The 15,288-nt window shown below is 40.0% G+C and overlaps 1 protein-coding gene across 1 annotated transcript in view; it reads left to right on the top strand.

Moving 5' to 3' along the window:
• HAO1 (hydroxyacid oxidase 1) overlaps positions 1–14,208 on the top strand; it is a 63,769-nt gene extending 49,561 nt beyond the window's left edge. The window contains exons 5-8 of the mRNA XM_049869969.1: positions 2,504–2,595; positions 11,352–11,510; positions 11,608–11,677; positions 14,138–14,208. Of these exons, the coding sequence (XP_049725926.1) occupies positions 2,504–2,595; positions 11,352–11,510; positions 11,608–11,677; positions 14,138–14,208 (392 nt within the window). The remainder of the gene's footprint in view (positions 1–2,503; positions 2,596–11,351; positions 11,511–11,607; positions 11,678–14,137) is intronic.
• The last annotated feature ends 1,080 nt before the right edge of the window (positions 14,209–15,288 follow it).

The raw sequence follows: 15,288 nt of genomic DNA, 5'->3' as shown, positions 1-15,288 counted from the left end.
GTGATTTGAATAGTTTACATAGAATAATTGAAACACTGAAAAAACTTGAGGATATTCTAAAATTCTCATTTAAAAGAAAGAAAGAAAAGCAATTAGTAAGTTCAAGAAAAGCTATGTAATAAAACGTGTATGGTCCAAATATAAAATAATACTAAAATGCATAATATTAAACAATTAACGGGATGGTAAAAAAAAAAAAAAAAAAGACATCACTTAATCTTGAGTCTAGGACTTTTCTCCTATGAGTGCCTCACAAGTTACCAGGGATATCTCACATGATGTAACACATGCTTGCATTAAAACAAAGAACCAAAGACCATCTTATAGAAACATTCAATTTTATGTTTAATATAAGATAAATGAGGAATATAAATCACATGTTGGGTATATAACAAACCACGTAATACAACAAAGGCTTGCAAGTGAATAGATGACGTACAAAAACCAAACCAACCTTGTTGCCGTTGAGTCGATTCCAACTCATAGCGACCCTATAGGACAGAGTAGAACTGCCCCATAGAGTTTCCAAGGAGCGCCTGGTGAATTCGAACTGCTGACCTTTTGATTAGCAGCCATAGCACTTAGCCACTATGCCAGCAGGGCTTCCAATTAAAGTATAGATCAGATCAAATTCCAGACAATTCATAAATCAGGTGACCTTTCATTTTATTTTATTGCATTTTAGAGCTTGTCAGAGCATTCCTTAAAGGAGAATTTTCCTGTAATAATAATAATATTTACATACATGGATTTAACATTTTCATATACCTATAATTTTTAAGAAAAGTATTGCTAGCTTCAGTCTTTAAAAAAATGGGAATATATAAAATCTAGTATTCAATGACCACGAGTCGGAATCGACTAGAGGGCACTGGGTTTTTTTTTAGTATTCAATGAAACACAGTTTGAAAAATGATGTTTAGACTTAAGGTTTTGAAACTATAGCATCAAAATTGCATAGCCTACAAGGTATCTTTTTATTATTCCTAGTCAAGTCCACCCTTGATCTCAGTCTCTCTGTTTATAAGATTTACAACGTTCTGTGTCCATCTGCATACGTTTCCAGAATCTGATTTCACAACAACCTTGTCTGAATGGTTTGTTATTGGGAGCATTCAGAAAAAATAGCTCCAAATATAAAATATTTTTTAAAATATGAGATATTGATTCAAGAGCACACTTATCCGTTTTAAAACTGAACTTTCAGAAATCAATATGTTTTGAAGCGTGACTAGAGATGTAGCATATAGTTTTTTTTTTATTTTTATTGTGCTTTAAGTGAAAGTTTACAAATCAAGTCAGTCTCTCATACAAAAATTTGTATACTCCTTGCTGTGTACTCCTAGTTGCTCTCCCTCTAATGAGACAGCACACTCCTTCTCTCCACCCTGAATTCCCCATGTCCATTCAGCCAGCTTCTGTCCCCCTCTGCCTTCTCATCTCCCCTCCACACAGGAGCTGCTCACATAGTCTAATGTGTCCACTTGAGCCAAGACGCTCACTCCTCACCAGTGTCACTTTCTATCCCATAGTCCAGTCCAATACCCGTCTGAAGAGTTGGCTTCGGGAATGGTTCTTGTCTTGGGCCAACAGAAGGTCTGGGGACCATGATCCCTTAGATCCCTCTAGTCTCAGTCTGACCATTAAATCTGGTCTTTTTACGAGAATTTGAGGTGTGCATCCCACTGCTCTTCTGCTCCCTCGGGGGTTCTCTGTTGTGTTCCCTGTCAGGGCAGTCATCGGTTGTAGGTGGGCACCATCTGTTTCTTCTGGTCTCAGGCTTATAGCATATAGTTTTAATATTGCATTTTTATATGTTTCAAAGTGCAGAATACATTTAATTATAGAGCAGTATAACTTAAAAGGAAACCCCAGTGGCGTAGTGGTTAAGTGCTACAGCTGCTAACCAAGAGGTTGGCAGTTCAAATCCACCAGGTGCTCCTTGGGAACTCTATGGGGCAGTTCTACTCTGTCCTATAGGGTCGCTATGAGTCGGAATCGACTCGACAGCAGTGGGGGAGTGGGGATAACTTAAAATAATTATTGAAACTATAACCTTGCATTAAAGAGCATTTTTGAAATAGGCTTGTTCATTGCTTGTTATACTAAAAATGCTTGCCGCTTACATATTCTTTAATGCTATCCAAATTGTAGAGGAGTAATTCTGCTAAATGCTAAGTTGCAATGATCTTATTAATAAAAGAGTACTTTGCAGGAATACTTCCTTGTGAGGATCAACACATTTTAACTACATATCAATTTACTATCTATTGATAATTTTATTTCATAATTAAATTGTTATAAATGCTAATATGTCTTCAGCCAAGAAAACTACCTTTAATGTTCTAGATCTACCATTGGGTGCATTTCTGTGCAAAAGGTTCTAAGTAAGGTATATGTGTTAGAGGGAGTTCAGCCTCGCTTTGACTGGGATGCTGAGACCTCTAAGCCTAAGTCTTATGTTGAATTGTAGCTTTTGTATGCTTTTTCTTGCTCTTTCCAGGTGATGATGCCAGGGAGGCAGTTAAACAAGGTGTGGATGGGATCTTGGTGTCGAATCATGGGGCTCGACAACTCGATGGGGTGCCAGCCACTGTGAGTTTCAGTAAATGCAGAGATTTTGTATGAAGTTTCCATTTCCAATCACAGTTTGGACTGTCTCTACGTCTGCTGCTTCAGTGTGTAGATTTTCATGAGACACCTCAAGGCAAAACGTCTGTGAATATTCCTTTCATTACCCGTGGTGCATATAGCAACCACTTATTTTTTTCAGCCTCAGAGGTTTATTGGGAAGCTGCTTTCCCACTGACAGTGTATGGTGCTACAAAGTGGGAGCCTTTATGACTGCTTGAAGCTGAAGAAATGGGTATGTGCCACAAATTCCTGTTTTTACAGGGTGCTGTAGGAGGTGATGCTGAATTGATTTTTTTTTTTGGGCAAAATATGGATTTTGGAAAAGCTTTTAAGTGGTACACATATGCACCTTTGGACTCCAGGGTAGAATTAAGAGTATACATTTTTACCACTATGCTTGGAGGGTAGGGTTGTGGGTGGGAGTGAGAAAAAATTTCATACTACTTGCCAAAAATTCAGACACACCCAATGATTCAGTATGCTCACATTAATTAAAACATGTGGTATCAACAAAAAAATTCAAAGCAAAAACTAAATTGGGTATTGAAAGGGATATATGAGATCTTGAAGGTCTCAAGTTTAAAGCTTAATGGCACACATGTAGCTAAATTAGCTAATTAATCAGTCCAATACGTTTATTTGTTAAGTTATAAAATTTCCTATTACATAATAATGTATTTGTGGACACAGATTATTCTTGTATTCATAGATTGTTGTTGTTGTTAGTTGCCGTTCAGTTAGTTCTAACTCATGACAACCTTATGTATAACAGAAAGAACCATTGCCCAGTCCTGTGCCATCCTTAGGATTATTGGTATGTTTGAGTCCGTTGTTACAGCTATAATTCATAGCTACACCAATAGTTATAATATAAATCAGAGTATGAAAGAAGAGTTAGGCTGTCAGTGTCCAGAGATGAAGAGGTCATGGGAAATTTTGGAATTATGAAAGCTTCAATGTCATCAGCACAACCGTGGCAGGGAAACAGGAGGAGGGAATGAAAAGCTACAGAGAGAGGGTAGGTGAGTGAAAGGAGAGAGAAGTTCTATGCCCTAGGTAAGGGGACGTAAGCCAAAAATAGGCTACTCTAGTTGAGAACTTCCTTGAAAATGCATATTAGAATCACCTTGGGAAATTAAAACTACCCTGAGGCCCAGGCTGCACCCCAAATCAATTCATCAGAATCTCTGGGGTGCAGGAGACACAGGCATCTGGCATAATTTTAAGGCCTCTAAGTGACTCCAATGTGGAGCCATGGTTTTTAACCACTGTAAATGCCGTGGTAAGCAAATCAGATGTGAGAATCTAGGCATATAAGTGTATCCTAGTATTAAACTGGCCTGAAAGGTTTTGGGACTGAATTCGAACTGTAAGGAAGAGCAATTAGCTCCGACGGTCAAAAGCCAAAGAGACCAATATCGACTCTGAGCAGATTTTGAGATCAAGGATTGGGGGATCAGAAATGGATCAAAAGTCATGGAGACAAACACACATCCTGGAATGGATTTACGATCCAGGACCTGGTAGCTGAATGGGGGCCAAAGGCTGGCAGTGGAGCTATGGAGTGTGAAAAAGGTGCTCCCTTTCATGCTGTCCACCTGTCTGGACTTGGCCAAGATTCTTTTAGATGAGGCAATGATGCTGCAACCGCCTTTCACCTCTCCTCCATCCCCATGTGGACCTCTGTTTTTGGAGATGAATATAAATGTAAAAGAGGAAAGAGTGAGATGTGTTTGGGGAATACAAAGTAATCCATTTCGTTTGCAGTGTCTGGTGGGCGAGATGATGTCCTGGGATATATGTCTGCCTTAATGGATACAGGAAGAGGTTTCTTGAATATTTGACATCATTGGCTATGCAACAGAAATGACTTGGTTTAGCAACAATGAATCTTATAAATTGAAATTTGGCAAAACAAGAGTCAGGAAGACCAATTAGGTGTCCTGGATAATTACTGTAGCCAAGGAAAGAGAGCAGGAGGGCCAGAACTGCAGTGGAGCCAAAAAAAAAAAAAACACCCAAAAGAAGTTGCCTTCCAGTTGATTCTAACTCATGGTGACCCCAGGTGTTACAGAGTAGAACTGCACTCTGTACGGTTTTTCTGCTCCGGACCTTAGTTTCTTCATCATTTAAAGTTTAAACATCAATTATGTTATTTCTTTGATGCCTATAAACTTTTACCATTTTATAGTTTGGTTTGTCATTGGCAAAGTAAGGCATCATATATCAAAGCTTACTTTAAAAATATGTATATATTTTCTAAATAATGTGTGTGGACTCTTCCCACTACTTCCTCCCTCTGAACTGGATAATCACATGTGTTTTTCTCCTTCCATCAGAACTGTTTGGCCATAGTGAGGAGACAGATGGCTTTAACTGGGATGACAGTGAAATTCATTCAAACAACTGGAAGCACAGTAGAACGAATAACTCAGTGGCTTATTGTTTCGTTGAAGTAGCAGATTGCTTTAGCCAAGTCCATAAAGCAGTCGAGGCAGTGATGGTTCAGTGTAGAATTCTCGCCTTTATTGCAATAGACACTGGCTCGATTCCGGGATGATTAACCAGTAAGCAAGGTACACACGGGCTTACTTTGCTTATTTACTAATCTGTGGTGCATAATTTCACCTGTTTTTAGATGTAGTGAAACCCATGTGAAATTGTGCACTACAGATTAGTAAGTAAACACAAGTAAGCCCATGCGTACCTTCCTTATTGGGTAATTGGTCCCTGGCAGCCACCACCCATCTGTCAGTACAGGCTGTGTGTTGCTATGATGCTGAACAAGTTTCAGCAGAGCTAAAAGACTAAGATGGTCTAAGAAAAAAGGTCTGGCCATCTCCTTCAGAAAATCAGCCAGTGAAAACCCCGTGGATTACAATGGTCTGATCCACAATCCATCCAGGGGATGGCACTGGACTGGGAAAGTTTTCAGTCCATTGTGCATGTGTAACCATGAGTCCGGGGCTAAAGACATAAAGCAGTTGTGTGGGTTTGGTCAGGCTAATTGACTGCAGGAGATCACTGGGTGTAAATAATTGCACCCTCAGCTTTTCCTAAAGCATTAATGGAAGGAACAAACTAAGCCGTTGGACGCTATAGGATTGTACAGTTAAGAATTTAAAATCATATAGGGGGAAGAGCTCAGCTCTCTCCAGTTGGGCTTTACTTGTAGAGATGGCTTTTTAGGCAGAGGTTAAATGTTGCCTGCAGAAAAAGAGAGGGAGCGAGCGAGGCCCTCCTCGGGCAGGGAAGAGAAGGTGGTCACCGCTCAAAACTTTTCCTCAGATTCATGCCTCACTTGTGTGTGAAGACACAGGCTTAGTGTGTGGGTCAAATGAAGTTTGTTTTCTAAAAATAAATCTAAATCTACTGAAATCTAATCTAACTAGATTTTAAAAGGAAAAAAAATGTGTAAACGCTGTGGTTTATTTCCCTCTGGCTGTGGGGATATGGAAACTTATCTAAAAGGGCTTTTTGAGTTGTGGTCTCCGAGACTGTTTTAAAAAACAATAACTCGCTCCTTTTCATGCCCTGTGCATGAGACTAATAGATGCTTACCTGAGCTTTGCCTCATACTTCGGAGCAAATTGAAGGCCCATAATGATGAGAGAAATGTGAGAAAGAATTAGGTTTATGGTGAAGGGTGTTTTCCTTTAGAGTGTGGGTTTTGAGGTGAGTGGAAAAGGCTTGGGGGAAAGCTGTGGTGTAAAAAATTTCAGTAGATGCATGAAAGGACTTGCTGTCCTGCAGATTCTGTTACATTTTGAGTCACCGAAATGGAATGATGTCATGGTAAGTGCACTGAAAGAGGAGCTCGAAGTCTTGAGTTTGAGTCCTTGTCTTGACTCTTTTAAGTGGTGAGAGCTCAGACTTTGTCAGACAGAGCCTCCTCGTGGTGTTGTGTTGGTTGCAAAGAGAAAGTGACTGAAACCTATGACTTCTACATTTCTGCAGCCCTGGTGGCACAGTTGTTAAGTGCTCGGCTATAACCGGAAGGTTGGTGGTTTGAACCCAACTGCTTAGCAAGAGAAAGATGTGGCAGTCTGCTTCCACAGAGATTACAGCCTTAGACACCTTATGGGACGGTTCTACTCTGTCCTAGAGGGTTGCTATGAGTTGCAATAAACTCTATGGCAACACAACAAAACAAAACAAAACACCATTTCTATAAATCGCTAGGGCTCTTTGATCCACAGGCCCCCTTGTACGGAAAAATAATTGTCACTAGGAGTCCTGTAACATATGTTTAGCTTCATTTTGTCTTAAAAAAAAATTATTATGGTAAAATACATATAACATAAAATTGCCATTTTAACTATTTTAGGTGTACAATCCGATGACCTTAATTATATTCTCTATGTTGTGCAAACATTGCCACTATCAATTTCTAAAAGATTTGTATGCCTCCCAACAGAAACTCAGTGCCACGTAGGCAGTAACTCCTAATTACCCCTGTCCCCAGTATCCAGTAACCACTGATAAACTTCGGTCTCTGCATTTGCCTCTTCTAGGTATTTCCTATAAGTGGGGTCGTACAATATTTGTCTTCTTGTGTCTAACTTATTTCACTCTGCATGATGCTTTCAAAGGTGCTTTTCTGTCATCTTTGTATATTGCTACTGAGAACTGCACCCAGGCTTCTGATAAACTCAAAAAGAGTTGCAGAATAAGTTCTTGTCTGTGTCTTTACCCTCCAGGTGATAATGTGGCCAACACTGGCCCTGAAGTAATTAGATGATATTATAAAACAGAAACTAATAGATTTCCAAAATGCAAAGTATTAGAGCTCCTGAAACCGGGGCCTGAGAACAGATCTTCTGGGTTCTGTGAACTTTAGGGACATTTTTGCTTTTCAGTTTTGTGTTTTCACTTTGATGCTGGCAGGACCCAAAATACCTTAAGCTTGTAAATATCAACTTCTTTTCTGGTGAAAATTCTCAACTGTAAAACATTTTCATAGAATAAGTATTTGGATTGTTAAGTCAGTGTTTCTCAAACTGGGTCCTTGGGCATGTTCTTTGGGAATGATGGAAATTTCTTTTTCCTTTTAAAAGGTGCAAGTCCTTCTTTGAGAAACTCTTGATGTATCAGCTGACTTTTTCTGTGTAACAAAACCACCCTGAAATTTACTGAATGTTTTGATCAAAAATTCTGTAGCAGAATCCTGATCAAAAGGGGATGGGGGATGTGGACCAGAATTTCGACGATTGATTATCATAGAATCCACAATTTTTGGAGCCATTGAAGATGAACTCCTGAAACTACGGCCTGAGATAATCTATACCCTTGAAACAATAAACCAAAAATATCCCATGCAGCCTTCTATAGACTGAACAACAGCCTAGCTTAACTAGTAAAGAAAGTGCACCCTGAGCTTTGTGCTCTCTTAAAAAACTTATTGTGTGGGATCAAATTGTTAACAGCAACTCAAAAGTTTATCTAGAAAGCTTAGGAGGAAATGAGTTTATGTCATAGAGGAGAAACAAATTGAAAAAGGACAGTGAGAATGGCTGTACAATTTACAGAATATAATCAATATCACTGTATTGTACACATACAAATTGTTGAATTGGTGTATGTTTTGCTGCATATGTTTCCAACAATGACACACACACACAATCAAAAACCATTTAATCATTTTACAGTGCTGTGGGCTGGCAATTTGGACTGGCAGCTACTGGGAGGTTTTTCTGGTCTTGCTTGGGCTCGCTCATATGTGTCTGTGGTCATGGCCGGGCCTACGAGGAGTGGTATAGGGTGACCTCAGCAGGGATGGCTCTACCTTGTTTCACAGGTTCCAGCATGTCAGCTGGGCTTGTTATCATTAAGTGGCAGGTTTCCTAGAGAGTAAGTAGAAGCAGGCAATGTCTCTTAAGAGCTGGACTCAGAACTGGCGAATTGGAGTTTTCTTACCTTCTATTGGTGAAAGCAAGTCACACGGCCAGCTCAAATTAAAGGGGTGGGGGAAGAGAATTCCCTCCTGTCCCTTAGCCTTGTGGCACAGGAAGAGCTGAAGTGTTACGTGACCAAAAATGAAGGTAGGGAGGGAAATGTGTAGCCATTTTTGCAAACAACCTGTCAATCCTATTTGTACCAATGATTTTCTAAGTGTGATTAGTAGAGGCTCCTCAAGGCTGCCTGATGGAGTGTGATGCCGGGCATGGGGTAGAGAGTCAGGGAATTATAGGCAGTGGCCTAGATCCTGCCCCCCCCCCCCCCATTTCACCTTTAACTAAAGCAGCTCTGACTTTGTCTGTTTTTATTTATGTTCAACTGCTTTGGTTGAGCAAAGCGTTCCATGCCTAAAGTCTTAGAAGTCAAGAGTGTAACAATGGATGCTATAGGAAGGTAGAAAGGTGAAAGTTCCCTGTGAGTAGGAGTTTGGGGAGTAGGCAAATTTCTGGAAGAGTGTGACTTGAGCAGGACAGGAATGAGGATTCTCTCATGAGTCAGATTCCTGTGGGATTCTTTTCACATCCCTTAAACTACCTGACATAGGACCTTGACTATACCAGTCTTCAACAAAGTATTTGATAAATCAATGAGTAGATGGATGAATGAGCAATACCACAGTGGGGTCTCGCCATATTTTCTTGTAGATAAACTTCTTTGAGGGACTTAAAGTTGCAGTTAGGTGTCTAAAGAGGCACTAAGGGAAGAAAAGCTGATATGAATGGCCTCAGAGATGTGTAGAAAGCTGGAATGAAAGAAACATACAGGGCTGTAAAACTGTGAGTTTGTACTACTGTATTTATTTAATCTGCTAAGATCAGAATGGTTCTGTGTAAAAAAGGCGTGCCTAGCAAAACTGCAGTTACAGCCAGGAAAAGAGGAGGATCTCAATACTTCGCAACAGATAGGATATTTGTTTCCACAGGCAAGTGAAACAATCTGAGCTCTATTTTATAATCTAGGATTAACATTTTAAGCATCTTTGTTAGTTCACCTTAAACCAGGTTAGGCATCGGAAACAACCTGAAGAGGCTTTATTTTCTTGACTTTGAAAATGTGTATTGAGCCCAAGCTAGCTACTATTTTTCTTTGGTTCTGGTTTCATATGGGGAAATACACTTAATTATAGCTTGCATCATTACGTGGAAATTGTAACATTTATATGTTGATGTAATTTGCTGAATGTAAAAGGAGGACTATGTATATATAGGTAAAGGACATATGTAAATGGATCCAAAGCATGTTTGGAAAGGCAGAAAAGTCAAAAGGAAAGGGGAAAATCATATTACCTGCCAAACATTGAGGGGCCATGCGCCAAATACTGCCTTCACTTCCTCCAAATTTGTAGCCGTGTTTGGTCTTCAGCCTTTACACAAAACTGTCTTTAAGTTGAGCCTCTAACATTGTAGGGAAGAAATGGGGAAGGCTTTGAGTGATTTCAGCACAATTATTTACGGAAAAACTGCACTTGAGTGCATGGTTGCTTCTTCAGTGTGTATTTTAAATGGAGCTTGGACTTAATTTTAGAAATAAATATTTTGGGATGAATATGGGTAACATTTTCAGAGATTTTGATCTATAAGTCACCTTGGGAATTATTTCCATTCTTACATCAAAGATTCACATCAAAGTAGCCAACTGTATCAGTTAGTTATTGCCACCGGACGCTCTACAACTAAAGATCCCAAACACAGCAACTTAAATCAATAGCTATTTATTCTCACGAAATTTTGGGTCAACTGTGGGTCTACAGATTTAGTCCTGGTACTAGCTAGGTGGCTGTTCTCCAAGTTTCAGGTCCAGCTTGGCTTGGCTGGAAGAAATCTGCTTCCTGAATATTTATCCTGGGGCCTAAGCTGAAGGGGAAACAGAGGTGGAAAATTGCAAGTAGAAATACATGAGGCTGCTTAAGACCTAGACCCAGAAATGGCACTCTGCCTCTTCTGCTCACATGCCAAAGTAGGTCACCATGGGAAAGGACAAAGTCAAGCTGTTGGCAAATACACTGTGCCCCTTTTAGTGGGAGGAGCTGCAAAGTAGCCTTGGAAAGGGTGTGCGTTTATAGAAGATTGAAGGATCAAGAACAGTAATGGGATCCACCAGATGAACTTCACATGGTTCCTGTATTCTTTCAGGCTAACCTATGCCCATCATCAATTGCCAATCAAGACAAGAATCCTCAAGATGCATGTGGTCATATTCCTTTAAAAGCATTACAGCTATTTTCATGGAGAGTTCTATAATGTACGACTGAATGCAAAGTTCGTAAGATGGGGAAGTCAGAGACTTAGTGTTTCATCTCTAGCTTTGTTTGCGTTTTATATACCACTGCTTGTACATGCATCTTAGTATGAGTGATTTGCAGCGAGTAAATAAGGTTAAGAATAATTTATAGGAACAAGATACATCATTTACTTTTGTGCCTTTTATAAAGTATAGCTTCAAAAGATAGTTAAGTGTTTTTGAATTGTATTTATATATTATCTTGATTATGCTTCCTGAATTTGAATATTAGGAACAAAAATAACCCTCCCCCCCTCCAAAAAAAAAACCACTCAAATGCCAATTTAATTGATTTCTTTTAGTTACTTGTCTTTCCTTCTCTTTTCCTTCAGAAAGAAGTAATTTTACTATTGACCCCGAGCCTGCTTAGCTTCTTAAATTTGAAGGCCCAGTCAGGCTGGTCAGTGGCCTTTGGAGGTTGAGGTGGGTGACAATTCAACATTAACAGTGCCATATCATTTCCCTTTTTCTCTCTACAGATTGATGCCCTGCCAGAAATTGTGGAGGCTGTGGAAGGGAAGGTAGAAGTTTTCCTGGACGGGGGTGTGCGGAAAGGCACAGATGTTCTCAAAGCTCTGGCCCTGGGGGCTAAGGCTGTGTTTCTGGGGAGACCGATCATATGGGGCTTGGCTTCCCAGGTAACGGGACAAGGAAATAAATTTATAAAACAGGATGATTTGACAGTGAAATAGATACGTGAAACAAGACTTACTTTTGTATCTTTTACTTGCTTAGGGGGAGAAAGGTGTCCAAAATGTCCTTGAGATACTGAAGGAAGAGTTGCGGTTGGCCATGGCCCTGAGTGGTAAGACTTACTATTCTCATTTACTGTTTTGTGTTCTTCCAGTGGTCTTTAAGCCATATCCTTGGATCCTAGGGAATCCTTGGGTAGTGCAAACACTTAGTGGGTCCAACTGCTAACCAAAAGTTTGGAGGTTCAAGTCCACCCCAAGGTACCTCAAAAAAAAAAAAAAAAAGGCTGGCGATGCCCTTCCAAAAAATAGGTCATTGAAAACTCTACAGAGCAAAATTCCACTCTGACATGCATGGTGTCAGCATGAGTCAAGATCTACTGGATGACAACTGGTTGAAGCCTAGACTGTCTATAACACCCCTTAAGGTCACCTAGGAGTTGGAAAGCAGGCTGGGCAGTACTCTGTGGGAGTTGTGTTTGATCAAGGTTTCAAGTAATTGGGATAAAACAATTAAACTTGGTCCTATTTTGTAAAAAATGAAGGGCACACAAATCTATCTTTGATATAGATATTAGTTAAATGAATGGAAATTCTGATTTTCATTGTAGAAAGATCAGTCTTCTTGGGGTATGGGGCACTGATGGGTGATAAAAGGGTATAAAATTGAAGTTAGAGAGACCCATTCCAATAAGAGATACTGACTAACCTGTAGGAGAGTTGGGATGGAAATAGAAGGATATAGATAAATACTTGTAACCTGGGAAATTGAGAATGTAGGGTCCATAGGAGCTGGAGATAGTGGTTGGAGACATGGGAGTTGAAGGAGAAGGAGGATCCAAGCTTTGATGGCCTGGAAAACAGATGGAAAGATAGTGCCTTTCGTTGAGCTATGAAACTCTGGAGAGAAGTGAGCTTGCGGGGGAAGATGATGGAGTCATTGAAGAACGTACTAAATTTAAAGTTGACTCATGTTTACACCTGTAGTACACAGCACTCCCTGAACTGTGGATACTTACCTCTAACTAGCTACTCAACACCTCCATTTGGATGTCTACAAGACATTTTGAACTCCATCTGTCCAAAACTAAACTACTAACTTTCTCCAACAAATCTGCTCCACCTGCAGTCCAGTCTCTCCAATCTCAGTTCATGTTAATACCATAGTTCAAATTGCTTGAGCCCAAAATCTTGAGTCATCCCTGACTCCCATTTTCTCTCATGCCCTCACTTCCACGGGATCTCTGTCACCAAAATATAGCCAGGATCTTGCATTCTCTCCACCTCCACTGCCCATTATCAGCTGTCTTCATTTTGGAGACTGCAATGGTCTCCCAGCTGGCTGCTTGTCTATCCTTGCCCTGCCCCCCACCCCCACTCTATTCTTAACAAAGCAACCAGAATGAACCTTTTAAATATTAATTCAGATCCTGTCACTCCTCTGATCAGAACCCTCCAATGCCTCTTGGTTTATTCAGAGTAAATGCCAAAGACCTTACAATGGCCAACAAGGACTTACCTGGTTTGACCCCGTTACCTCTATGGCCTCAGTTCCTACTACTGTCACCTTCACTTATTTCACCAAGCCACACTTATTTCTTTGCTGTTCCTTGACTATGCCAGACATGATTCCGTCTTTTTCAGTGGCTGTTGCCTCTTCCTGGAAAGCTCTTCCCCCAGATATCTACATGGCTAACTCCCTCCTGCCCTTCAAGTCTTCACTTAAACTTTACTGACTGACTTATTCAAAATTGCACTCTCTCCCCCACCCACTCACTCATACTTCCAGTTTTCTTTCTCTGTTCTTGTTTCATTTTTTTTATAGCACTGATCACCTTCTACGTATCACCTGTTATACAGTTTACTTTTTAAATTATATGTATTAGGTACTAGTTGTTTCCCCGCTACAGCACAAGAACCATGAGACAGGAATTTTTGTTGTCTTCACTGTGGTATCCCCAGTGCCTAGAACAGTGCCTGGCACCCAGCAAAGACTCAATAACTATCTGCAGAAGGAATGAATAAAGAAATGAAGTGACGTTATCACTAGTGACTGTTTTGAAATTGACTCAGAATGGATCTTTAGATGTAATGAATGACCTTGCATTAATTATCAACTACCCCTTTTTGAAGGTAATAAGGGGTTCCTTTTCTGTAATCCATAGGATCCAAATTGTCTGCATAGATAGAATTCCCGAGATAAATAGTCTACTCACCATCGCGTGGTGCCCGAGTGGACAAGGCCTCAGTGAGAAGAATGCCATTCTGTGAATCCTCACTGCGCATTTTTATTTGCTGCAGACATATCCTAAAAGAGGGCTTTCAGCCACTGAATCTCTATTAAATGTGGCAGAAAGAATATACTCTTTGTGTTAATAAAAATATGTGCCAGTCATTTTGTGTTAAGGACTGTTTAGGTAATAAAAGTGGTCTCATGCCACATAAGATTTGGCAAGCTTACCTTGAACCATAAACCTTACATTTGTCAAGCTTTACATTCCTTGGGAAAACGATTACCTGCCTGATTATTATTGCATTCATTTTATATTAAACGTATGCATTATTTTTTTTAGGGTGCCAGAATGTGAAAGCCATTGACAAGACATTGGTGAGGAAAAATCCTTTGGCTGTTTCCAAGATCTGACAGTGCACGATATTTTCCCATCTGTATTATTTTTTTTTCCGGCATGTATTTCTTGACAAAGAGACACTGTGCAGAGGGTGACCACAGCCTGTAATTCCCCACTTTGATACAAAGGGTGTCGTTCTTCTCCAACAAAATAGCGATCCCTTTTAGTTCATTGCTTTTGACTTTTCAATGGGTGTCCTAGGAACCTTTTAGAAAGAAATGGACCTGCATCCTGGAAATATATTAACTGTTAAAAAGAAAACATTGAAAATGTGTTTAGACAACGTCATCCGCTGGCAGGCTGAGGTGCTGAAAAACAAGAGATATCCTTTGGCCAAACTGGAGGTAGAGAACTCTGAGGTATACAGATAATTACCCCACCGTTTATTAATCTGCATTGTTTTGAGATAGTCTCAAAATGGATTTTATATTGTAAGCTTTGGGCCAGACTCAGAAAAGCCTGTATAAACAAGAGTTTTGGCTTCTCAACGTTGAGAAAGTAGCACTTGATAGATTTGGGATTAGTGGCTGTAATTTGTGATTTTCTAGACACTTTTTAACCCCCTGGGCTCTGTGACTTCTTTGAATGAAGATTCCATTTGCATCCTCAGTGTCTGCATATATCTGAATGTTTTATGATACATATTACTTTTTAATCATAAAGAAATAAAGAATTTTTGAAAAATAATCTATCTGGTCCATTTGTAGCAGTAAGAAATTCAGCCATTTTAATCTCTGAGCCCTAGTTACATCCCTGTTCGCCTTGTGAACACCCCATTAATTCTCTTATTCCTCCTAGCTCCTCTTGTTTACTTTTAGGCTTCTTCCCCACTTATAGTCTCATGCAGGGCCAGCTGCATAATTTCTGAGGCCCAGCACAAAATGGACATGCAGCATCCCTTGTTCAAAATGCAGGGACAATTTTTTTTCTCTTTTTTCGTGATCTCTCTCTCTGTCTCTCTCTCGGTCCTCGACCTGTCATTTTTTCTTTTTTTTTGCAATTTAATGTCATGCTCCTTTAGGCACAAGGATACTTACAGAATGAATAAAAACCCTCACAGGTGCCTGGGACCCTACCACTTGACCCCAACCCTC

Source organism: Elephas maximus, chromosome 25 (assembly GCF_024166365.1).
Source record: "Elephas maximus indicus isolate mEleMax1 chromosome 25, mEleMax1 primary haplotype, whole genome shotgun sequence".
NCBI classification, from domain to species: Eukaryota; Metazoa; Chordata; class Mammalia; order Proboscidea; family Elephantidae; genus Elephas; species Elephas maximus.
Note: the sequence above shows the minus strand (reverse complement) of the source record. Positions and strands in the feature narration are given on the sequence as shown.